Source organism: Maylandia zebra, linkage group LG10, assembly GCF_041146795.1.
Source record: "Maylandia zebra isolate NMK-2024a linkage group LG10, Mzebra_GT3a, whole genome shotgun sequence".
Taxonomy (NCBI): Eukaryota; Metazoa; Chordata; class Actinopteri; order Cichliformes; family Cichlidae; genus Maylandia; species Maylandia zebra.
In genome coordinates, this window is record NC_135176.1 from 16,482,748 (window position 1) to 16,506,993 (window position 24,246).

Below are 24,246 nucleotides of genomic sequence, written 5' to 3' on the forward strand. Positions count from 1 at the left end.
GTGAGGGAAATCCTTGTGTTCATTTTAGTAGTACTAACGTGTGTTTAGCTGCTGTATATTCAGAGCTAGTTTAATAGTTCAAAGCCCTGACTTACTTTTTGTCATCACTTGTCTTTTCTTCAAACAACAATCTTCTCATCTTTTAAGACGCCACGAAATAATTCTCTACACAAGATGTTACTTCTTTTTATATTACTTTTATTTTTGGAAATGAAAGAATCTTTTGGTAGTTAACAAATAAATTCAAAAGAGAAATAACATAATCTGTTAAGCGATGAGAATATAAACTATAAAGAATGTTACAAACACAATAATTACAAAGCAGCAAAAGCTTTGTTCATTTACGGAAATATAAGAAAACATTCAGTCATTCATGCACTGTATAATGAATTGCAGACAACTTACTGGAAAAGTTTATCAGAATATTGTTCTAGACAAATAACAACAGGTTTAGTCAAGTCACACCTTGAAGTAAACATGAAGATTTTCTGTGATTACTGTTTGGCATTCGCAACAGCTTTTTGTTTTTTTATGCACATATATGCAAATCAGTCGTTTGATTCAAGCTTCACGATGAGCAACAAGCTGAGGCGTCATCAAGCCGGCGACCTCACTTCCTCATGAAGTGGGAAATGACATCCATGGGCAGGGGGAAGATAATGGTGGAGTTCTTCTCTGCTGCGATGGTGTTGAGAGTCTGGAGGTAGCGAAGCTGAAGGGCTGAGGGAGACTCGGCAATCACAAGGGAAGCCTCTTTCAGGGCCCGGGATGCATTCATCTCACCCTCTGCTGCGATCACCTGTGCGTGGATCAAAACAGAGTGAGTAATCAGGAAATGCAACATAAGTCATTTAAAAGTCAAAAGCGTGAAATGAATAATGCACTTCTAGGAAGTATTTCATGTGCGACATTTCCAGACCTTAGCCCTGGCCTCTCGCGCAGCCTCGGCCTCAGCGGCCATGGCCCTCTGCAGCTGAACCGGCAGCTTCACGTCTTTTATCTCCACACGCTCCACCTTGATCCCCCAGTTGTCTGTGGCTTCATCCAAGTTAGACTGGAAAAGTCAAGAAGAAGAGATGATCACAGCTACAGCTTACAGTGTAAATACAGAGTATGTTTGGGAAACAGAGCAGATACTACGCACATCCAAGTCTTTTTTTAGGTATTAGAAATATGATGCCAAAAATAAAATGGAACTGGGTTTTTCATATTCAGATTCATCTAAAGGGGATTTTCTGGCTTCTGAAAAACCTCTAAAAACCACATCACACACGTTTTATACCTGCATGCTGTGAGCGATGCCCTCGCGGTCAGACAAGACTTCAGCCAGGTTCTTGGTTCCCAGGACATTTCTAAGGGTGGTTTGTGCCAGCAGACGGGTGGAAAAGTCAGCATTGCTAACATTGGCCACAGATGCGATGGGGTCACTGACGCGGAAGTAGACCACGCCATCTACGCTAACTGTAACTGAATCTTTGGTCAGGATCTATAAAAGAAATACATATACCAGCATGATGAGTCATTTTATAATGCTGCAAGGGGGCAATTTTACATCATTTTGTTGTTCGTCTACAATCCTACCTCTTGTGGTGGGATGTCAAATGAAATGGTTCGCAGATCCACTTTCACAAAGGAGTCAGTGCATGGCAAAACAAAGAAAATTCCTGTGGACAAAATAAATAAAGTAAATACAAATTCTTTTGTCTAAGAACCCAACAAATGTGCAAACCCTGAGCGTTTCTACCTGGTCCTTTAGGCTTCCTGTCTGTGATGCGGCCCAGTCGGAAGATGACAGCTCGCTCATACTCCTGAACAATCTGCAAGACCAAAAACACAAGCTGAGTTCATGTTCACAGCAGCAAAGGAAACTGTGGTTTCAGCTCCTCAGCCCACTGTGCTTATTTAGTTATCTCGCTCACCTTCAGACAAAACCAGATCGTTATGGGGAAGAGCAGAACTGTGAACAGGCCAGCGAGTATAACTATGATCCAGCCGCACGCTCCCAAAGCCCCTGTGCGTTCGGCTAAAGAGAGAGAAAAACAGAGACGGCGTGTGTTTAAATGTGTTTGGCACACTTTGACACCCATACGTGGATGGAGAAGAAAGTTACCTTGTCATAAGTATTAGCTTTAATCACGCTTACATAGAAAATTGGTTCTGATTCGGTGAGGTACACAAAGATCTTCTTCAAGCTCTCAAGCTTCAGCTGCTAAAAGATCAACAAACTATTCAAAAGTGGATTACGTGCCGACAATTGTAATTAATATTTTCCCACAGTTCATAATGGTCTTATTGTTGGACTGCTCCTCACATTTCCAGCTTATCTTAAATGTTGGGTATAAACAAAAGGTCCGTGTCAACCATTAAAATAAATATTTTCTTTGTTATTGTGATACCTATCTGTGTATATTTCCTCAGATTTCCATCCTAGAGCAAACACAGATACACAGAGAGCTAAACTGTTAGCGTACACATGAAAACACTCTCCCATGCTCTGTGCACACACTGAAATATTTACTCACGCAATACAATCTTGGGATTTCTGCTTTGTTTGTGAAAAGAAGCCATTAAAAACAGAGAAGGGTCAGTGTATTCCAGACTCATGGTGTACAGTCTTTCTCTGCGGTTTTGTGACGTGGCCATTAAACAATGATGTTTAACTTTATGTTGGATTATTAAGCAGCATTAGGGAAATGTTGTAATGTTGAAGCGTAAGTCTCAGCTTCACGGCTAATTTATCTGCTTATTTTATACGTGAGCTGGTTTTCATTGGGAATAATAAAAATAAAATGAGCGCCTGGAATTGTAACAAGGCAAAAAAAAAAACTTATCTGAGACATATAAGTACAGAATGTCCCAGATGACTAACCTGCTTAAATTTATTGTGGATCCCTTTGGAACTGGAGGTGAGATCTTTTGGCTTTCTGTATCTACCACACAGGACACCTGAGGGACGGCTTTTAACCCTCATCTGCCAAGTAGGCCGCCACACAATGCAAAAGTGCGTGGGTGGAAACCAGAGCGCAGGCACGGGTAAATAAGAAGGCCTGTTTACACAGTTGTAATTCATATTTTCCTTCAGACAATTACACTCACACTCAGTTTTCCATCCTACAGTTTACACAAATGTTTAGTCATGCAATATCATCTCCTTTAAAAAAAATTAATTTGGGAGAGGTGCTATGTGTAATAGGTTTCACCTCTAATAACAGCATTTGAGCCTCTTTATATGGTTTACAATAAAAGCATTACAAAATGACTCCAATGTGAATCACTAAACAGGGCTACTATAGGATGATCTTAAGTATACTTTAATATAAAGTTGAGAGATGACCTTTATTTTGCTATTATGCTCTGTGGTATCTTTTCTGTGGTAAAAAAAAAAAAAAAGAAGAAGAAGAAAGAAAGGTGTTGTTTATGCCTTCAAACAAGAGGACATCGATCAGCAACAGGAAACAGCTTCCTGTGGTTTGAATGTGTTGCTGTGAGACTGAGACCACTGTACTGAAGTCTGCAGGCGTTTCAATCCACCTTGCAAACCCACCTCAGATGTTTCATATGTTCTACGGCTATTATTGGGCGACCGTGGCTCAGGGGGTTGGGAATCGCATCTGTAACCGGAAGGTCGCCGGTTCGATCCCAGGGCTCTCTGTCCTGGTCGTTGTGTCCCTGGGCAAGACACTTTACCCTACTTGCCTACGGGTCTTGGCCAGAGGGGCGATGGCGCGATATGGCAGCCTCGCTTCTGTCAGTCTGCCCCAGGGCAGCTGTGGCTACAACTGTAGCTTGCCTCCACCAGTGTGTGAATGTGAGAGTGAATGAATAGTGGCATTGTAAAGTGCTTTGGGTGCCTTGAAAAGCGCTATATAAATCCCATCCATTATTATTTAGAAGTTATATATTTTAAAAATAATACAAGATGATCATGTTATTTCAATCACAGCTTTCATTGTGCCTGTTTTTAATATCTGTATATTTCATTTTAGAGAAAAAATAATAAGCATACTTGCATACTTTTAGTTGAGTTGTAGAAACTTAGCTAAGACATTTAAGGAAATCTTAGCTGTCTCAGTACACTAACCGATCTCTGCACCCAGGTAATATTTTACCTACGTCAAAAATAGAAATGCTGCCCGCACAGCTATCCGTTTGGCATTATCTTGTCCGACAGGCTGGTGATAATAAAAACAATGGGGTAAAAAGTGATATGGAAACAACCCCTTATCAACGCCCACATAAAGGACATTTCCATACATGCGAACATGACAGCGCTTCCTTTTCACCAGTGCACACACACATAAAAAAAGTCACATGCTTTGGGACTGTTTGTCTTGGTGGCATGTGATTTCTGTCACTATGACGATAGAGTCAAACTATAACCCTAGTCTGTTTAGCTGCTTTCCATCTCCACACCGACTATACAGATATAAAACTGATACTAAAATGACTCACAGAACAAGGATGATATTTTACATGTAATTGTTGGCCAACAATAACACTGTGCCTTGTTGGAGAAGGATATAACTCTGTTCTCGAATGAAGTAGTAGTAGTAATAGTAATAGCTTACTTAGCACAGCCAGTAACAGGATATCGAACCCTAAAAACACGAAGTAATAATAATAATGATATTGAAAGTCAGCTTACATATCAAGTCCTCTTTGCTCATTCCTCTCCTCTTCTGGCTTTCCATCTGGTCTTCCATTTCCATATGCTGGTAAAACTGAGAGTGGTTAGTAGGAAGTGCGTTTAGAGAGAGTTTGTTGAAGTGTGCCTGAACTGGAGTAAGTGCGCCTTTTAAAGAAGCCCTGCTGCAATACAATGTGGCTCAAGGTGTAGGCGTGGCTCTGATTCAGGGTCAATCATCGCCACAGTAACAGAGTACTATCGTCATGATTCTTCCAGGCAAATGGATAATCTTAGAGGCTGTAAAATTCTAGATAGCACTTGCAAAAAAAAGAAAAGAAGAAGAAAATCAAAAACCACGTGACATGTATGAACCACATGGGAAACAGTACAGTATATCGATATATTTATTACTATAAACTTTTATTTCTGCTGTGATGTTTACATAAAAAAAACCGTATTATAATTTTGTATTTTCATTATTTTTTATTTCTTAATCAGAATCAGAATCAGAATGGGTTTATTGCCAGATGTTGAGGTTTACAACATTAGGAAATTGCTGCGGTGCTTCAGTGCAGACAATAAGAATTAAAGTGCTATGTAGAAAGAAAGATATGTGCATGAGATATACATGAGATATATACATGAGAATAAGAATTATGAGTGCTACGTAGAAAGATATATACATGAGTGCAGGTGGTGATCAGTGCCAAACATGAAATGATGCAGTGACACAGCGTAGGGTCATGTGTTAGTGGCGGGGACAGTCATATGGTTATTGTTCATGTGTCCAACAGCAGAGGGGAAGAAACTGTTCTTATGGCGAGAGGTTCTGGTGCGAATGGACCGGAGCCTCCTGCCTGAGGGGAGCAGGTCAAACAGACTGTGTCCAGGGTGAGAAGGGTCAGCTGAGATCCGGGCTGCACGCCGCAGTGTCCTGGAGGTGTACAGGTCCTGCAGAGATGGGAGTCTGCAGCCAATCACCTTCTCAGCAGAGCGCACAACACGCTGCAGTCTCTGTTTGTCCCTGATAGTGGCTCCAGCGTACCACACGGTGATGGAGGAGGTGAGGATGGACTCAATGATTGCAGTGTAGAACTGCATCATTGTCTGTGTTGGCAGGTTGAATTTCTTCAGCTGCCTCAGGAAGTACATCCTCTGCTGGGCTTTCTTGATGACGGAGGTGATGGTGGGCTCCCACTTCAGGTCCTGGGTGATGGTGGTACCCAGGAAGCGGAATGAGTCCACAGAGGTGATGGGGGTGTCAGTCAGGATGATGGGGGGGAGTGGGGCTGTGTGCTTCCTGAAGTCCACAATAATCTCCACTGTCTTCTGGGCATTCAGCACCAGGTTGTTGTGGCTGCACCAGGACACCAGACGTTCAACCTCCCTCCTGTAGGCAGACTCGTCCCCGTCCGAGATGAGCCCAATGACGGTGGTGTCATCTGCGAACTTGATTAGCTTGACAGACTGGTGGGTGGAGGTGCAGCAGTTGGTGTACAGGGAGAAGAGCAGAGGAGAGAGAACACAGCCCTGAGGGGAGCCGGTGCTGATGGTCCGGGAGTCCGAGACATTCTTTCCCAGCCTCACGTGCTGCTTCCTGTCCGTCAGGAAGTCAGTGATCCACCGGCAGATGGGATCAGGCACATTCATCTGGGAAAGCTTGTCTCGGAGATGGTCTGGAAGGATGGTGTTGAAGGCAGAGCTGAAGTCCACAAACAGGATCCTGGCGTAGGTTCCTGGGGAGTCCAGATGCTGCAGGATGAAGTGTAGGGCCATGTTGATGGCGTCGTCTACAGACCTGTTGGCTCTATATGCAAACTGCAGGGGGTCCAGGAGGGGGGCCGTGAGGGTCTTGAGATGGGAGAGAACTAGGCGCTCAAATGACTTCATGACCACAGATGTCAGAGCCACGGGTCTGTAGTCATTTAGTCCAGTGATCCTAGGTTTCTTGGGGACAGGGATTATGGTAGAGGACTTGAAGCAGGCAGGCACATGACATGCCTGCAGTGAGGAGTTGAAGATGCCAGAAAACACTGGGGCCAGCTCGTTTGCACAGTGTCTGTGCAATGCTTTAAGTTTAACACTAAAGATCTTCGGGTTTTATTTCATTTTAAGATAGACGGATAGATAGCAAAGAAACAAATCATTTAAATCAAATAAGATACAATTTGTGTTCACGATTAAAATGTAATTTATAGTAAGATGTAAGCTGGAAATAATATAATTAAGCTATAATTACATTTTAATAATTTCCCCACCATGCTTCTGTCAAATAGAAATGCATTCCTTTGTTTCCCTTACTACTAGAATGAGGAACCAGTTAAAGCCTGATGTTGAAAACAGATTTTGTGAAATGTTGCAAAGTACACTTCACGTTACACACAAAAATGTCACTCCATAACATTGCCCACGACCTGAACAGTACAGTGTACGTACGATGTAAAATGTAATTCAATTTACTTATGCTGTACTTTTACTATGTAGGGGAAAATCAGCCAGCCAGCTTTACTGCTGAGGATCCATTGGAGCAATAACCCTTTTTACTTCTGTAATTCCCTAGAAAATTAAATACATGTATACAGGTTTAGATGAATAATCCTAATTGCACTGACTGAAAAAGTGTTTAATAGTTTTACAAAAAAGCTAAACTGTACAAAACAAAAATCACAAAAAGTTTTTTTATATATAATTAGCAAACATATTCTGATCAAAGAACTCAAATGGAAAAATTTTTTCCATGACTAATTGACACATGACTTTGTGTGTTGAGCAATAGCGACGCTTGTGCTAAGCTTTGCATATGGTGGGGTAAGTGGAACGTACGCAGGTTGTAAAACCATTCAAATCAAGGTTAGGAACCAAAGTGGATATTAAATAGATGCACTCATTTAGGATTTGTAGTTAAGTGAATCTTCAAAATTGAGTTGATGTATACGTGTAGCTTTATGGTTAAAATAAACTTTGTTTCCATTATTTTGTCCAGCTCCAGTATTTTTATTCAAGAGATGTCGACAGTAATGGCATCACATAGACTACAGATACAGTAACCAGCAGTTCACTGGAAACATTTTTTTAAAAAGGGCAAAAAATAAAATAAAAACTGTGTAGCATACAAAACATCTATTACTCAAGACAAAGGTCATTGTCATTGAGATAATCCCAGTAGAATAGAAAACTACTAAGGAGCAAAGAGGGGCAAAAGTACAGCTTTCAATCTGTTAAACTACAGAATATAATAAAAAAAAAGTGACAATGTCAAAAAAAAATGCCTGCATACCCTTATTCTGGATAAATGTTGTAGTAGCAGTCACAGCAGTGTCACATATAAGAAATAAACTTTGTAAACATGAGAATCACAGAAAATTGCAGTCACAAATATGTTCACTGAAAAGAAAAGAATGAAAAAAAACCCAAACAAAAAACACACTTGTGTAGAGCTGCCAAATGCAAGTTTTTGTATGTACTACAAACTAACCCCTGACACAGCACATTCATTTGTAGTTTGCATACTTTAGTATGTGCCCCTGCTATGCTTTGTGAGGTTTTTCCTATTTATTCTTTACGAAAGCCTTCTCCAAATGAAGTTTAGAAGTGCTGGAAACACTCAATTTGAAACTGAGATGTAGACAGAGTCCTTACAATGATCTGCACTTCAGCTACAAAAGCATCAAGAATCTCCGTGCACTCCCAGCAACTGAGGTGGTGGCAATGTCCCAGCATCAGCAGAAAAAAAAGAAGTTGTTTCCATCGCTAAAATTACAGAATCGGATCTGTCTGCCCCTTTTCTACACGCTGTGCTCACAGTAACTTTAATTTAATGCAGCTTAACTGTAAATAAAACTGTTCTCATTTACCTATTTTTGTGTTACATAACTGAACAAACAAGAATTGGTGAAGCACCCCCTCGTTACCAATTTAAAACAGCCCAAAGTGTACTGCTAAAAACCTGATGTTTTTAGAAGAAAAAAAAAACTGAGACAAACTTAACATTTTCACATGTTAAAGAAGACCACTGTGCTGTAAATTTTTAGATTAGAAATTAGCATAACGGGGACATCATCAAAAAAAAAAAATCATGTTACAATACTATATCTTATGCCTGTCAATCTATTTCATTAGCATTTCATTTGCTCTGTAATTGGAAATGAGATACTACTGTGGCTCAGGACTGAGGTCAATTTATTACATAATGTTATGTGGACTTTTCTAATACTCTATAATTCATTATTCATTTATAAATGTTCTAAGTTTGATTAAAAACAGGCAAGTCAGGCTAATAATGAAATCACTCACAGTCTACCTGTCAAACTAACAACTTTCACAATTAATATTTACAACGCTTCACTATGAATGATATTACAATTATGCCTTTTCCCCCACAGACTATTTGACCCATTTCACTCCTGTTCCAACATACACAGTGATTAACTGTCATGTGCTCATCTGGGGTTCAAGGACAAATAGAAAGTGTATCACCTGCTAAGAGGTGTGGCAGGAGTCAATGTTACTTTTTTACTCAATGTTTCACAACTATTGTAGGTTTCACGGCCAGCCCAACGGTTGGTGCAGCCCCGATTGGATAGGGAACGTGTGTCCTGGGCCTGCAGGGTAGTTGGTGAAGCTGTTAGGTTGAGTAGTGAAGTTCTCCAAAGCAGAAGGGGGATGAGGCTGGAACAAGATAAGAAAATCAGTGTTTACAACAACATAATATTCAGTTCTTTTTGTTTTTTAAAACTTGGTCAGAACATTTGTGTGTGTGTGGTTTTGTGCGCATTTACCTGCAGCAGGGCAGACTGCACAGCTGGGTTGTGGAGGCCACTGAGTGCAGCGGGGGAGGCAGAGGGAGAGAAGCCTGGCACTTGGAACGACAGTAAGCCAGGAAACCCGCTACTGCCTGGAGGCTGGAGTCCACCGCTCAACCTGGAATATGCGCATGCATGGTCTTAAAAATGGCACATAATAAACAATAACACCACCTGCATGTTATCTGTCCTTTTTTTAATGTGTACACGAGCTGACATTTAAAAACAGCTGACAAAAAGTCCATGTACTGCTGTACAGCTGAGCCGTTGCCATGCAACCAGCGAAGACTCTCCTTTAAGTCTGTGTGCATGGTGTTAGTATCCAGCCAATTCTAAGACTACTTTTCATAAGAATGTAAGAATTATACTAGCAACATAAAGGCAGCTTATGATATGACACTTGTCATGTATGTGCATATTATTATACTTGTTGTTACTAAATAATGTGGTGGCTCATTTAATTCCTCCTACAAGACAGTTTGTCCCTTTCGAGTTCAACAAAAGGAAACCTTCTGCTTGCATTACTTGTTCAAGGAAAACATATCACACTACATATGACGGAGTAAACAGTTGAGCAATGCTGCTGAAGGACTATTTGAGACATCACAAAAAAAAGTCTAATGCTTGCACTCCATGTGCTCCTTGCACTATCTAAATGAACTGTTCGGTTATCAGACAATAACAAAGTGGAAAGTAGTTATGATTTACGATGCCCTTTTTTCCAGCTATTTTATAAGCTACTGGAAATCTGTGTCACATGGTGTCATCGTGTCCAAATTCTTAATGCAGTCTACTTTTCCCTTTCATTACTACAATACATGAATACTATAACAGGTAAGCGTTTGGCGTTCAAACTCAGTTTAATATCAGGAAGTCAATGCTGTATTGTCACACATAGAGCAGATTATGGCACACACAGCCCAGTTTCTGTATACTGGCTAGTAAAGAGGACACATACCCAGGCTGGAAATTGGAGCTGAAGGCAGACGCAAAGCCTGGTAAAACTGGTGAAGATGATGGAACGCCGACTGCTGCTGCTGCTGCCGCCGCCGCCGCCTGCAGTGGTGCCACTGATGCCACTGTAGATGGAGTGGCCCCTGGTAGTCCAATAAATGAAGTTAAAACAGGGCTCCCAGCACCATGCCCCCCTGCCACACCAAGTCCAGGGAAGGCAGTTGGGCTAGCCCCAGGTGGAAGGCCTGGGAATATAGAGGGAGCAGAGGTGAGGCCTAGACCAAAAGGAGAGGCTGCACTCGGAGGAGCATTTGGAGCCAAGCCAGAGTAGATGGTTGTTGGTGGGTGGTTAGAAATCTTGGTAGTTGGGGACATTGTTGGCATGGATGAGGGGACAGTTGAAGGAGGCAGAGATGAAGAAAGGGAGGGAAAAGGTGACAGGCCCGGGTAATGAGAGGGTGCATTGCTGGAAGACAGCGCTTGTAGGCCAGTGAGACCAACAGGACTAGGGAGAGAGACTTGAGGAGAACCTGAAGGGTGTGAGAGGCCGTAGGGACGTGCTAGAGCAGCCTGTGCAGAGCTTGGTGTGCCAGAGCGAGAGGTACCCTTGAAGGCAGAGGGTACAGGGCTATTACTGCCACTGCTACTACCCGCACTGTGTCTGTTCAAGGCTCCAGCCACAACTGCCTGAGCCTGTGCAGAATGAGCAGGGGAAGGTTTAGGACTGGGACCTGGGGTGGAACAGCTCGGAATTACTGGCGTGGAGCGTCCAGGGGGAAGAGACTGCGGTCCAGATGGGGTGTAACTTCGGATCACTGACCCAGAAGAGTTACCTGCTTGTGGGTGTATGCCAGGGAAGGGTGATCCTGACTGGTGTTCTGTGGACTGAGAATAAACCTTCTGCTGACTGGAGTTCGTCTGAGACAGGGACTCTGGGGCACTGCGTGAAGTAGCAGGGGTGCCTGGTCGGGAAATTGCGTGGAAAGGGGAGAAGCCCCCACTGCCAGGGACAGGAGTTCCACAAGGTGTGCCTGATGGGGTGTGCGCTTTAATGACAGATGAGGGTGTAGGTGTAGCATGACCAGTGGGAGTCTGTGGTCCTGCTTTGATTACAGATGGGGATGGAGCAGGTGAGGGAGAGGGGGCGTTGAGGTTGTGAGAGGGCACCATTCCTGGGAAAACTGGCGTGATGGGGGTAGTGGGAGGAGCAGGAGAGGCCTGGTTTGGGACTGGTGTGGACCCATGAGGAATGAGGAGGGGCCCGCTGTTAATTCCAGGTGTGGTGTTCTGTGGATTGCCTGGTTTATTGTAACCTGTAAAGAAGGAGATTATAGTTAGCTAAATGTGCGAACTAATGACTACTATTATCTGACATGCATGGACTTAAATCGAAAAAATGTTGCATTTTATTTATTTTTTAAATGGTTTTTTTTAGTAATACTGTTTACAAACATGTTTTACTCCAGGATGTAGGCAGGAACGCCCAGCAAAGAGCCAATAAACTTGCATATAGAGCATTCATACATGCAGCTCATTAAATTGAAATTTAAAACAATTTTCAAGATCAAAATATGTCTTCTTTTTACCTTTGGGGAAAGGTTTACATAACACACTGGGACATGCTAAAATTGTTTTTATCTGAACATTCTGGCTACAATAAATCTTTGCATTTAAGATCACAAATCTCCCCAAAGGCCTTCAAAAGATGTATTTCAATTGTGAAAAGTGATAAGACGCTGCATTTGGAAAACAAGTCATCCCAAGCGATGCGTGTTAAATGCCAGCACAAAGCATGAATCCAGAAAGAAAACGAGTGACATTAGTTTGAAGTTATTCCCAGGCTAGTCAACCCAAATCCCAACCCCACAAGTGATCAAAAACATACATCTACACTGACTGACCAGAAAACCAAAATATCTACAAGAGAAAAAAAAAAAAAAAACAGTAGAAAAATCACTGATTTGTTTTTACTGAAACTACTTCTCATTTGTCTGGTACATGTGCTGGGTGCTTTGTAGTGTTGTACTGTGCTACTGCATCACTTGCACTGAAAGGTAATTTGGTACTTTTTCAGTTTAGTCCTCCACATTTATTACAAGAAGAATTATCAAGTTAAATGTATCCGAAATACTGTAATACTGGAAGTGGATGGGAAAAACGACAATAAAATGTTCTCCGACTAATCTAAATGGACGATTTTAATTAAAATCACAGTGGACTTTATTTCTGGTCACTCAGTGTTCCCAAGAGAAGTGGGAAAGACATCTTTACCTGATAAAGCCATTAAACTGGAGAAGCACAGGTAAGCAGCATGCCAGTGTGTTAGGCAGCAAGCTTCAACGAGTGTCTATTTGCTCTCACACTCACACGTACATGGTTGCTGTCATTGGATCATACCTGCTACTTTGTGGGTGGAGTTGTAGGGGGGTGGGGGTACGTTGGCTGTTATAACCCCTCCCATAGAAACAAGGCCTGCGTTGTTGTATGCACCTAAGCAGCAGTTGTAAATATTAAGCGTGTCCACCACACATTCATACACATAAAAGAATCACACACCCCACTACTTACTGCACCCAAACCAATCCCAGATGGCAATAAGAAAACATGGTTAAGTGCACCTCTTTAGGCATCAGTATTAATTGAATTGTCTCGGAGCTTGGTATCCACCTTTTCAATAACTGATAGGTTGTATAGGGAAATGCAAAGGAAACCAGAGGTGGGAGTGTGTTGCTTCTGTGGTGTTTCTTACTTGGTGCAATGGTGGCGTGGGGTCGGCACGGTGGTATTGGGTAAGGAACAGGTCGATGAGGATTGTATGTTGAGGGGAACTTGAAAAAAGGATCACAAAGATATAAAACACTTAGGTGATCAGCAAGTTCTGTATAACTGGAATACATAAAGTCAGAATGTGAGGAAGAATCAAGGAAAATAAGAAAAAACATCCTTTGTATGATCAATGGTTAACAAGTGAAGCAAATTATTTTTTTATACCATCATTATAGTCTGTGTTTGACGTTCATGCTTACAGGTTTGAATGGTCCTATAATTCGGGAAGCAATTCCTTTCCCCTCCATATTGTTAGAGGTGTCTTCTTTCTTCTCGCCTTCCTTTTTTACTGGTGGGTTTCCCTGTTACCATAAAACAAAATTATATTATTTCAAATGACTAGGCCCATTTAAAACAGATAAGGACATCCAGAAATGCACCATTTTGTTGTCTGTGAAGGTTCTCAGTCATCCAGGTCATCGTAGTCAAAGGAGCTTGCAAAGAAAAGCGTCTGGACTTCTTTAAGTTGCTAGAAGACGTTTCACCTCTCATCCGAGAAGCTTCTTCAGTTCTAAGGTCAAATGGTGGGGAGTCCCAGATTTAAACCCAGTGGGAGTATCCTCCCAAAGAGGGACAAAAGGACCCCTTGATGATCCTCTAATTGGCTCATGTGATTCTAGCAACTTAAAGAATTCCAGACGCTTTTCTTTGCAAGCTCCTTTGAGCACCATTTTGTTGTTTACAATTTAAATCAAAAAAATCAATTTTTATTTCCAATGTAATGTAATGCAATGTTAGTTGTATGTAAAGTCTGTTAGTTCAGAACTTGGGTATCCTTCAACAAACCTCATACTTACAGGAAATGACCCAGTGACCAAGCTGGGTTTGCCTTTAGGATATGGATTTCCTGGTATTATTCCACAGGAGGAGATCATTGCTATGGGAGCCTTGCAGCCAACCTTACAGACCTAATAAGAGAGAAATATTATTATTTTAAAGGTTGTATGTGTGTGTGTGTACATTAAAATATGCAAACTAATGGAAAATAACACAATAGCACTCTTAGTTTAAAAGTTTATCTTAGTTTTTTATTACATTAATTACTTCTTCCTAAACAACAGACAACAGTTTATCATCTCCTTATTTTTTTAAAAGTTAAACTTGCCTGTTCCAGGATCCTGCGGGCACGCTTCTTCTCAGACAAGTGTATACGAAAGAGATCCTCCACTGGCCGATAATTCTGAGCATCTGAAATGTTTCTGAATGGGAAGAGTAATATTTAAAGGGATAACAGTTAGTCAACAATTGTACAAATCACTAAGATTTAAACGCAACATCTGAGTTACAGTGTTTAAAATGAGTTGTTTAACCTACTGGACACATTTGTAAAATGTACTCACAAGGCTATCAGTTCCAAGACAATCAGTCTGTCTTTTGAGAACGTGAAGCAGTTCAAGATATTTGCGACTTCTGTTGTGGGGATTGCAACCATTTTCTAAAGGCAACAGATTAGAAAGCATATTTGAGGAACAAAGAGGTTTCAACTTCACTTAAACACATTTTCTAAGTTCATAGTATTTGCTGCACTTGTTTATATTAATCACAGATACATCTGTGATACAGATTACAAACAATTATGAAAGTGTATAAAAATACCATAGTTTGACTATTGCTACAGTTCAATTCTGTGACCAGCTATTTATGTAAATATTACTTTGACACATACCACCCACGTTGCTGTAGACTAAGCACACCCCCCTATGGCAATGGCTCTCCCCAACGACAGGGGCCTCCCCCAGTAGGACAATGCACCGTTAAACCCCAAAAAACAAATGCTCAGGAACAACTCAAAGAGCATGACAAAGATTTGCTGACATTGACCTGGCCTTCAAACTTCCATGATCCCAAACAAACATCAGGAAGATTTGTAGGAACAACCCTGATCCACAGAGGCCCCACCCCGAAACCATCAGGACCAAACAAATCCGCTGTCCCTGTACACAACAGGAAACCCCCAGAGGTCCCGTGTCCATGTCCCTAAGGTTCAGAGCCATTTTGCTGGTGGAAGGTTGACCTACACAATATTAGGCAGGTAGTCTTAATTTCTTTAACGTTGTAGTTGATTATCTCACACAATATAAATAGAGAAAATAAAACTGGGGCCCCAATCGAACAAATAAATAAAAATAAATCAGTGGTTTACTTACATGCTGCAGAGCTTTAACAGCTTTGATCTGTGGTTCAGCCCATGAGAAATACTTCAATATTTCCATCACCTGTGGATTTTTCAGGACAGTATTAGTGCAGAAGCAGAAGCATTAAAAAAGTGTTTATGTGTGTATATATAATATATATATATATATATATATGTATATATATATGTGTGTGTGTGTGTGTGTGTGTGTGTGTGTGTGTGTTTGTTTTTATCCTGAAATATGAGTTCTTTGCAATCATCCTCTTTTTTAATAAATAATCATGCAATTCATCTTGTAACAACTGTAAACAAACGATCATGCAACACGGGTTATACAGTGAGTAATCTATGATTCGAGGTATCGTTTTGCTTTGTGATTGATTAATCTAATCTTAATTAATCTAATCTTTTATCACATGAGGATAGCTGGGGCTATTAAATATGGAGGAAGCTTGTAAAACATTTACCTGTTTACTGGAGAAATAGCCATGCACCTGCTCAATGGCTCTGATGCGCTGATCGGTCAAGACGCACTACAGAAACAGGATGACGAGAGAGCAAGCTAGAAGCTTAAGCGATTCCAAAATAAATAAGATATTTTGACATTAGCCGCTTCTTACCTTTCTTATCTCATCCAATACAATGTCAAATGATTTCTTATCCATGTTTGTTGACTTAAACAAACGCTAGACTCTTTAACAATGAATACTACCAAAAAGCTGAACTTAAATAAACAGACTGATTATGATACAGCAGATTAAGTCAAATGATGTCAAATTCATTCAGATGACTTTTATTTTGATGACCAAAGTTACTCACTTATACTATTAATTCGTCGAAATTTAAAGCAATAAATATTCGCAGCATACTACTTAAAAATTGCATGATCGTTACATACAATACAACAATGACTTCCAAAGAAGAGGAGCAGTCTGCAGAGCAGAACCCGTCTGTACCAGATTTGCCCGCAGCTAACAACAAGCTAGCGGGCTACAGCTAACTCGACTCGGAGGACAGCGCAACTAGAGAAACGACTAGACACCCGGAAACAAATATTTGCAGGTGTTTTCATTCAATCATCGTTACATTTTTTGATGATCTATTAAATAGGAGTGAAAAAATGTCAAAATATATATTTTAAAATCTCAAATTAACCCGGGAAGATAGCAGTCCTGCTAGCTCCTGACAGCTGGCGCTGTGAACGTCAACACTGAAAGGACCCCTTAGAGGTAGCTAGTTTAAAAAATACAGCGTGTAGCAAAAGTGTTAGAGAAAAAATATCAAAGCTACAGTTAACTGGGGTAACATCACCAATGAAGAGAGTTAATGTATAAACAATATATTTGTGAGTTCAGTTGACTTTAGCTTATATTATAATATCTATTTTGGTTTTTGTCGCAGGCGAATTTTGAACAGCATACAGGAAGAAAACATAGGATGAGTCTTACCGGAGAAGAAGTGAAGTGCGACCTGAATTGTTCTTGCTTTTCTTAAAAATGGACCGGTTTTCGTGGTCAAATGGGCTCCTAGAAATAAACGAAACTTTAGTGATCCAGCAGCGAGGTGTCAGACTGTATGACGGTGATGATAAGGTATCGTTTTGCTTTGTGATTTAACAGCCTGGTCCAACAACGCGGTGGCTAAAACTTACACCATATTACTGTTACAAAAACCATATATGTCAGATGCTGATGAAGAGTTGTTGCTTTATGTGGTTGCATGTGTACCGTGGGGAGTGTTTGTAGCTCGGAAAGCTGCGCAAGTAAGTAACGTCAAGTCTTTCGTGTCATTGTACAGGCTAAGCTGGATCTCGGAGTTACCTTGCTGAGCACCCATCGTTTAATCTGGAGGGATATCAAAAATCATGTAAGGGAGCATTAAACACACCCTAACTACCCACCTTGTGTGCCAGCTGGTGCCTATTGCTGATATGATGGCTCCTTTTGCCTTTGCTGTCTCCAGGAATGCTGCATCGCCATGCCCCTGTCACAGATCATCTTCTTTGAGGAGCAGGCTGCAGGAATAGGAAAGAGGTAAACACTGCTGAATACATTTTTTTTTCAGCACACTGCAATGGTCAACAAAGACAGTTAAAAATTATCAGGAATGCACTTAAATCATTGTGAATATCAGTCCTAATGTTTACTTATTCAATAGTCTATTGTTTGCATCATGTCAATTTTGTACATAAATAGTGTGATAAAGAGCAAAAGGTCTAAATTATTTAGGATAGACAACTGCCAAATTATTATAAATAGCATCTGTGTTGCCCCTTACTGATTCAGTAAAAGGACTAGATGTTACAATCCCTGATAATGCATTGCTTTAAATGGAGAGAATCTTGAGGGATGGCCGTTATTAGTAAAGGCAGCCCAGAAACTTTACCAGCGGCACACATCTAGTGTGCCTCAACTTTTGGTCTTTTACACCAGCTAATCTGCCATTTTTTTTCTTCATTGGTTTGGTTTAGAAATTAGAGATCTGATCTATCTTATCATATTAAAATTTGGGACACATCGTCAGTAGTAAACTTTTGGATTCATCAGGCGTTTCGGCTATTATCACTAGACACCCTCATCCAAGGAGGCCATGCCAGGGTTGATCAGGCTACAGAGTGTGTCACTGCTTTATGTTAAAATTGTTATTTCTCTTCTTCTTTCTGCTGTTTAGTTTTCTACAGTTTATTTTTCTGTCTATTCACTGCAACTTAGAAATAATATGTACCTCTTTAATATTTATGGAGCCTCACTTCTTCAAAGGGACAGAGAGAAGTAAGACAAAAGGGACAAGATAGGAGAGCTAACTAGGCTCCATTGCTACTAAATATGTAGTGAAAACAAAGATCAAAACATGATGATCTCACTAGTTGTACTTTGAAAGAGGCAAGCATCACTCTTACATCAATAGATGTGGTAACAGCTACAGAATAAAAAAGTATGGGGAGAGTAAACTAATAAATCCTGTAAGGAGCAATTGATGGGGACTCCCTTCAAGAAACTTAAAGAAGACCAGAAGCTTTTCTTTCCAAGCTCCTTAGACTACAATGACCTGGATGACGGAGAACCTTCACAGAGAACATATAAATACACTAACTTAAATTTAGTACAAGAAAATATGTATCTCCTAACTACTGGTTTTTCTTATTCTTAAGTGCAAAAATAGTGATCCACCTGCATCCAGTACCTGCCAACAAGGAGCCAGGTCCATACCAATACAGCAAGTACTCTTACATCAAGCTATCCTTTAAGGAACATGGGCAGATTGAGGTAGTGATTCAACTTCCTCATTTTCACTTTTTGTACTGCTTTTTTTTTTGATGACTTGGAACTGACATGGCTCTGTTTTGTTGTTTTTCCTTGCAGTTTTACAGGAGGCTCACTGAAGAGATGACCAAGAAAAGGTGGGAGAATACACCAGTTTCACAGCCCATTCCCACAGGAACTGGATCTCAGGTTAGAAACAAAAGAGCACACCGTGTTTCCTCACTGATAACCATCTGTCCTTTGTGCTCTGTTATGTTTATGGGGATTTGTAGGTGTAGGTGGCACATTGTTTTCACTCACCAGCGTATAAACGCAACTTCCATGTACCGTAACAGTTCAGTATATGATAAAATGAAGCTTGGAATCACTGTCAGTGTAAGATATGTTCCACATGATGGCAGCGTAGGCACTTAATTCTTGTACCTTTCAGTTTTTAACAATTAGTAAGAATTACTGCCTGACATTTAGATTTTTCCAACGTTTTTTTTTAAGTATCAATATGCATCAAATTAGATTTAATGTTTCACAGAAATTAGTGCAAGAAGTCATTCCACTTGCATTAGGTCATGTGTCTCCAAAAAGTACATTACTTCATTTTTTGTTGAACAGGATAATGGTCAGTAAAATTAACGTATGTACTATAACAACTGCTGACCACAAAGAGTTCCCTCCTGGATTTCTTTTGTTTGTTTTTGTCCTTCCTTGTCCTTTGAGACAAGTTGCCCGTGTTTAACTTGATTATGTGTGTTTTCTTTTCCTTTGTGGTCATGTAGGCAGGAAAGACACGTGCAGTTGGGATTGTTGGCATTGAGAGGAAGATCGAGGAGAAGAGGAAAGAAACAGACAAAAACATTTCTGAGGTAATGGGAAAAATAAAGAGTGAGAAATGGGCCAGAACTGGAATTATGGTATACTCTCTCTGATGCAGAGTTATGGATAAAATCCATCGCCATCTCCTTGAAACCCTTAGCTGAGGTCTTGTATTTAACCAAAGTCATTTTGACTAAATTAACTGTAAATATATTTTAAAATAAATATGGTTTGGATTTGGACTTTTTTTTTTTTTTTACATTTTTTATTAGTTTTTTCTTCTGTAAAAACTTGTCAACATTGGACGTTATTGCAAAGCAAGATGACCACAGCCACTGTGACACTCTGGAAGGCAACTGGAAAGTTGTTTATATAACTTCTATTGAATACATTATATGATATATCAGTATTTAAAAATACTAATTTAATCCAAATGACAGATACAAATACATGGCAAGTATAGCTTTTACAAAAATGGGGTTTAAAGTTAGGAAGTATGTTTTATATCCAGCTACAGGGGTGGGGGGTTTGCTGTGGAATGACATTTAAATTATATCTGCAGCCAGGAAGTTTTGTGGTTTATTTAATTGTCAACAATTTTGAAAGCCATTACTCATTCAGTCTCTGCTTTTCAGGCCTTTGAGGACCTCAGTAAGCTGATGGTGAAGGTAAGGAAGCTCTCATTTCATGTTTACATGTTTCTATAGTTGCTGAGTTATAACAGAATTAGGGAAGCTTTAAGTTATCCACTGACAAATGTGTAAATTTATATAATCATAAATAGCAGAGCTGTGTAAAACTCATTTCCTTAGTGGGATTTTCTTCATGATTCTCTTCCTAACAGGCCAAAGAGATGGTGGAGCTCTCCAGATCTATAGCCAACAAGATCAAAGACAAGCAGGGAGACATAACAGAAGATGAGGTAAAGAGTTTCCTGATGTGATGAGACAGAAACATGAAGGATAATATCTGTACCTTCAAGTCACTGTACTGTAATCCTCCTCACATCTTATTGAATCACACAAATCGCACAAATTTAACACAACACATGTTTTATTGCATGATACGGTTACCTTAGCGTTTTAGAAAATTGTGACTCTAAAATAACTTTTTTAGCAGCTTGTTTTTTATTTATTCTTGTGTTTTATTCAATAGACAATACGGTTTAAGGCATACCTCTTGAGCATGGGTATCGCTAACCCTGTTACCAGAGAAACACATGGATCCGGTACACATTATCACCTGCAACTGGCTAAGCAACTGGGGGATATGCTGCAGGCCCCTCTGGAGGTGGGTGTGATTTTTATTTTTTGGGGGGTGGGGGGGTGGGGGGTGAAACAGGAAAAAAAGAGATACCTTTTATATTTACTTACTTGCTTTTATTTTATTCTCTTCATGATCCTCTTTCTCTCACGTTCTTTCTCCCACTCCCCACTCTCACAGGAACGTGGAGGTATGATGGCTCTTACAGAGGTGTACTGTCTCGTCAATCGTGCTAGAGGGATGGAGGTAATTCTTCGAAAATGCACACATAACTGTAACACAACATTGTACTTCCACACTACACACAAACATCTTTGGTTATTTTTTTTCCTCTTTCCACAGCTGTTATCTCCAGAAGATTTGGTGAATGCGTGTAAAATGTTTGAGTCATTGAAGCTCCCGTTGAGGTGAGTTTGTGTTGCATTTGTCTTTGTATTCCGTTTTAAATTAGGTGTGCACTAAATTAATTTGAATAGAGACAGGCTATGTTACTATAGTGCTAGGTTGGTGCCCACTTCACAAAGGCCAGGCTCTTCCTGCCAGGCTTCCTGTTGATTGAAGGGCTGTCCAGGCCTCCGCAGCTGTCATTTCCTGTTACTTCTCAGTTTCAGAAAAAAAAACAAAAAACTGGCTTGTTTTACTGTTTGCGTACAAAGTTGATCCCAGCACTACAAGCTAGTTGCCATATTTTAACTGTCTATAATATTTAATAAAACAGCCTAAAACCCTAAAACTGGTCTCTATTCCTTCCATGCACACTTAACCCCTTTTTTCTCATATCTCATCTTGTGTGTAGGTTGCGTGTGTTTGATAGCGGAGTGATGGTGGTCCAGCTGCAGTCTCACAGTGAAGAGGAAATGATAGCTTCAGCACTGGACAATGTAAGCTTTAACTGTTACAATCATAATACAGTCTGTGACGTTATCATGCTTTAGGGTGACTAAACATCACATTCCACTACTTATCAAAATGAACTAAATAATTTAAAGGTGCTGTGAATAGGAATGTAAAGCAATTTACATGTAACAACCTTTTATTTGCTCAAAACAGTATGTTGGCTGGCATCTTTTTAAAGGACTCGGGGCATGATTTTGTCATGAAAAGGAAGAGGTTAGCAAAGAAAAAACTGGGATAATCAAGGAAATAAAGAAAGTAGACAGGCGTATTGGGAGCATATGGCAATGAGAGAGGTGGCAAAGGAAAAGACTTATAGTAGGTTCTATGTGAAGCCGGACACAAAGGAAGGGGAAAAGGACTTGTATATATTTGCTAGACAGAGAGGCCAAGCTGGAAAGGATGTGCAGCAGGTTAGGGTAAGTAAGGATAGAGATGGAAAATGTGCTAAAAAGCGAAGAGAGTGTGCTAAGATGGAAGGAGCTGATGAATGTAGAAAATCAGAAGGAGGGGAGAATGGATGAAGGACAGCTGGTGAATCAGAAAGCAAAAATTAGCATGCATGGTGCTTTACATAGTGGGTCTAACCCTTAACTGTTCTGTGTAGTCCTGATGGAGAATTATAGAGAAAATCAGAAGGACTGTGTGTGGCTGTAGAGAAAGCATATGATGGGCTGCCTAGATAAGAACTGTAGTTCTGTATAAGGGCATTAGAGGAGAGGTTGAGATGGAGCCAGATGAGCTGTTGTGGCGATATTGGTGATATTGGCTATTTGCTGATCTATCAGGGTCAGCATTTATAATGGCTGATAATTGATTTATTTATTTATTTTTAACTAAAGACGAGACAAAAGACACACTATTCAAACATGTTATGAGTGTTGAGCTTGCACAGTTCGTTCACCGGAGAGCGTTCTGCGATGTATGTTTGGAACCACAAACACAACAAACAGCTGATCGGCCCAGAATTGGGCAAACAAGTAAATTAATAACTACAGATAACAAATGTTAGGGAAATCTGTTTATGTTTTGAGTGTCTGACAGAATAATTAAAAAAACTGGACAGTATATCAGATTTTTAAATGATCAAATATCGGTATTGGTATTGGTCTAAAAACTCTGATATTGGTTAGACTCTACTCAGTTCCTCCCTTTATTGCCACACTGCAAGCTAGTGTAAAACACTGGCTAGAGTAAGCTTAAAAACTCAGTCCACTAATGTCAGCAAATGATCTTCTCCCAGCACAGCATAGCCTTTAACATGAACTCTTTGTTATAGCACAAAAATGTATAATTCTATATATATCCCTACCAACTTCAGGGAAATTACTGCAAGTTGTCTAACCTTGTTATTGCTAGGAAAATACTAAATGGCTAAGTTGGCTACTCCTTTAAATGACTTCACTAGGTAATCTAATCTATGATACTGATTTATGGGTTGCATTAAACTAAGCTGATTTTGGTCAACAGAGAGTTATTTCAACACAGAAAAAAAGGTGAATAAGTAGCAATTGCTTTCTTCTAACCAAGAACAATCTGTGCAGTACAGACACTGCTCCAACAAGTGTGAACAAGCGTTCAACTACACGTTTTCTGAAGGTTAAGAGAAAACCGATACATTTATAACCAATTCTGTATCTCTTCCTGTCATGGACAGGTGTCAGAGAAAGGCTCCTTGACTGCAGAGGAGTTTGCAAAGCTCTTGGGTCTCTCTGTTCTTCTGTCAAAAGAGCGGTAAGTTAGTCATGTCAGTCAGTTTTACTTTATCGTCATGGTGTAGAAGTGTGAAATACTTGTCTGTGTCTCATATTTTATAGTTCTTTGTTGCTGCAGTTTGTCATGTTGTAATTTATTTGCCTTCTTCACTCCCCATGTCCAGGTTGTTGCTGGCTGAGAAGATGGGCCACCTTTGTAGAGATGACTCTGTTGAGGGTTTAAGATTCTACCCAAACCTATTTTAACCTGTTTACAATTAAAGTGGAATATATTAACAGATGATTTCTTTAAAAAAAAAAAAACTATATCAGCTGACCTCTACAGGTGCTGTACTTTTCATACATGCTGTATGTATCCAATGTATGTATCCATTTGGTGTTCTGATTATAATAGAGCACTGTGAATCCACCTATAGATATGTTTTTATCTAGAACTACGAGCGATACTGGACTGTTTTCAAAATGTTTCAAGCTTCAGGTCCACTCTCGTTGGTAGAGTGACCATCGGGTGTGTTTGGTAATAAATGCTTTTTGGAAAACGGCACTTTATGTTTTATACTTTGTTTTCATTCACAATGTACTCATTCTGGAAAAGTCGGGTATACCTATTCAATGCAACCAAAGCATTCTGTTATGAAAAATACCATCGCTAATGACATTTTCCAGAGTAAAATATATAATAAGTGGTTAGGGACTGTAGCGTTCCCTGCTGACATAGATGCCCAGGTTTCAATTAATCCAAATGACCTGCTCCACATTGCATCTTTTGTTGGTCATTTAATTTAGTCCATCAACATCAGTTCCTGTCCCTTTCCCAGCAAACGCTCCTGTGAGTGTAATAGCTTTGGGTAAATTCAAGACCAGACAAGACAGACTAAAATGCGTCTCCTGTCAATCCAGTTTACAGAGTGCATGTGAGTAATACTCAGTCCCAGTTCAGAGGAAAGTTGTGCTAGAC

General features: G+C 40.1%; 3 protein-coding genes across 8 annotated transcripts; 1 reads left to right on the plus strand and 2 right to left on the minus strand.

Annotated features, from left to right (window-relative positions):
* Positions 1-181: 181 nt before the first annotated feature.
* Positions 182-4,880, minus strand: stoml3b (stomatin (EPB72)-like 3b). Its single transcript, XM_004550029.6, has 7 exons — positions 4,646-4,880; positions 1,920-2,023; positions 1,745-1,817; positions 1,582-1,664; positions 1,283-1,486; positions 920-1,054; positions 182-799 (listed from the first exon to the last, which is right to left on the minus strand). The coding sequence occupies exons 1-7, from the start codon at positions 4,707-4,709 to the stop codon at positions 611-613; spliced, it is 852 nt and encodes a 283-aa protein (XP_004550086.2). The 5' UTR covers positions 4,710-4,880; the 3' UTR covers positions 182-610.
* Positions 4,881-7,380: 2,500 nt separating this feature from the next.
* Positions 7,381-16,292, minus strand: proser1 (proline and serine rich 1). Of its 3 annotated transcripts, XM_004550033.4 has the most exons (13): positions 15,964-16,292; positions 15,811-15,876; positions 15,357-15,425; positions 14,550-14,644; positions 14,315-14,408; positions 14,007-14,117; positions 13,410-13,511; positions 13,133-13,211; positions 12,781-12,873; positions 11,217-11,696; positions 10,388-10,628; positions 9,406-9,547; positions 7,381-9,295 (listed from the first exon to the last, which is right to left on the minus strand). In XM_004550033.4, exons 1-13 carry the CDS (start codon positions 16,006-16,008, stop codon positions 9,170-9,172), a joined length of 1,743 nt encoding a protein of 580 aa, XP_004550090.1. In that variant the 5' UTR covers positions 16,009-16,292; the 3' UTR covers positions 7,381-9,169. The 3 variants fall into 3 exon arrangements, with proteins under 3 accessions (XP_004550090.1, XP_004550089.1, XP_012774385.1); XM_004550032.4 differs by having other exon boundaries at positions 7,383-9,295; positions 10,388-11,696; XM_012918931.3 differs by lacking the exon at positions 12,781-12,873 and having other exon boundaries at positions 7,384-9,295; positions 10,388-11,696.
* On the plus strand, positions 16,266-23,832 carry vps36 (vacuolar protein sorting 36 homolog). 4 transcript variants are annotated; one of them, XM_014409910.2, is made up of 15 exons: positions 16,266-16,405; positions 16,745-16,935; positions 17,141-17,209; positions 17,306-17,376; positions 18,495-18,609; positions 18,706-18,795; positions 19,380-19,466; positions 20,052-20,084; positions 20,261-20,338; positions 20,572-20,706; positions 20,860-20,925; positions 21,022-21,086; positions 21,476-21,560; positions 23,231-23,307; positions 23,453-23,832. In XM_014409910.2, exons 2-15 carry the CDS (start codon positions 16,840-16,842, stop codon positions 23,532-23,534), a joined length of 1,149 nt encoding a protein of 382 aa, XP_014265396.1. In that variant the 5' UTR covers positions 16,266-16,405; positions 16,745-16,839; the 3' UTR covers positions 23,535-23,832. The 4 variants fall into 4 exon arrangements, with proteins under 4 accessions (XP_014265396.1, XP_076745304.1, XP_014265395.1 ...); XM_014409909.2 differs by lacking the exon at positions 16,266-16,405 and adding an exon at positions 16,475-16,572; XM_076889188.1 differs by lacking the exon at positions 16,266-16,405 and adding an exon at positions 16,525-16,644.
* The last annotated feature ends 414 nt before the right edge of the window (positions 23,833-24,246 follow it).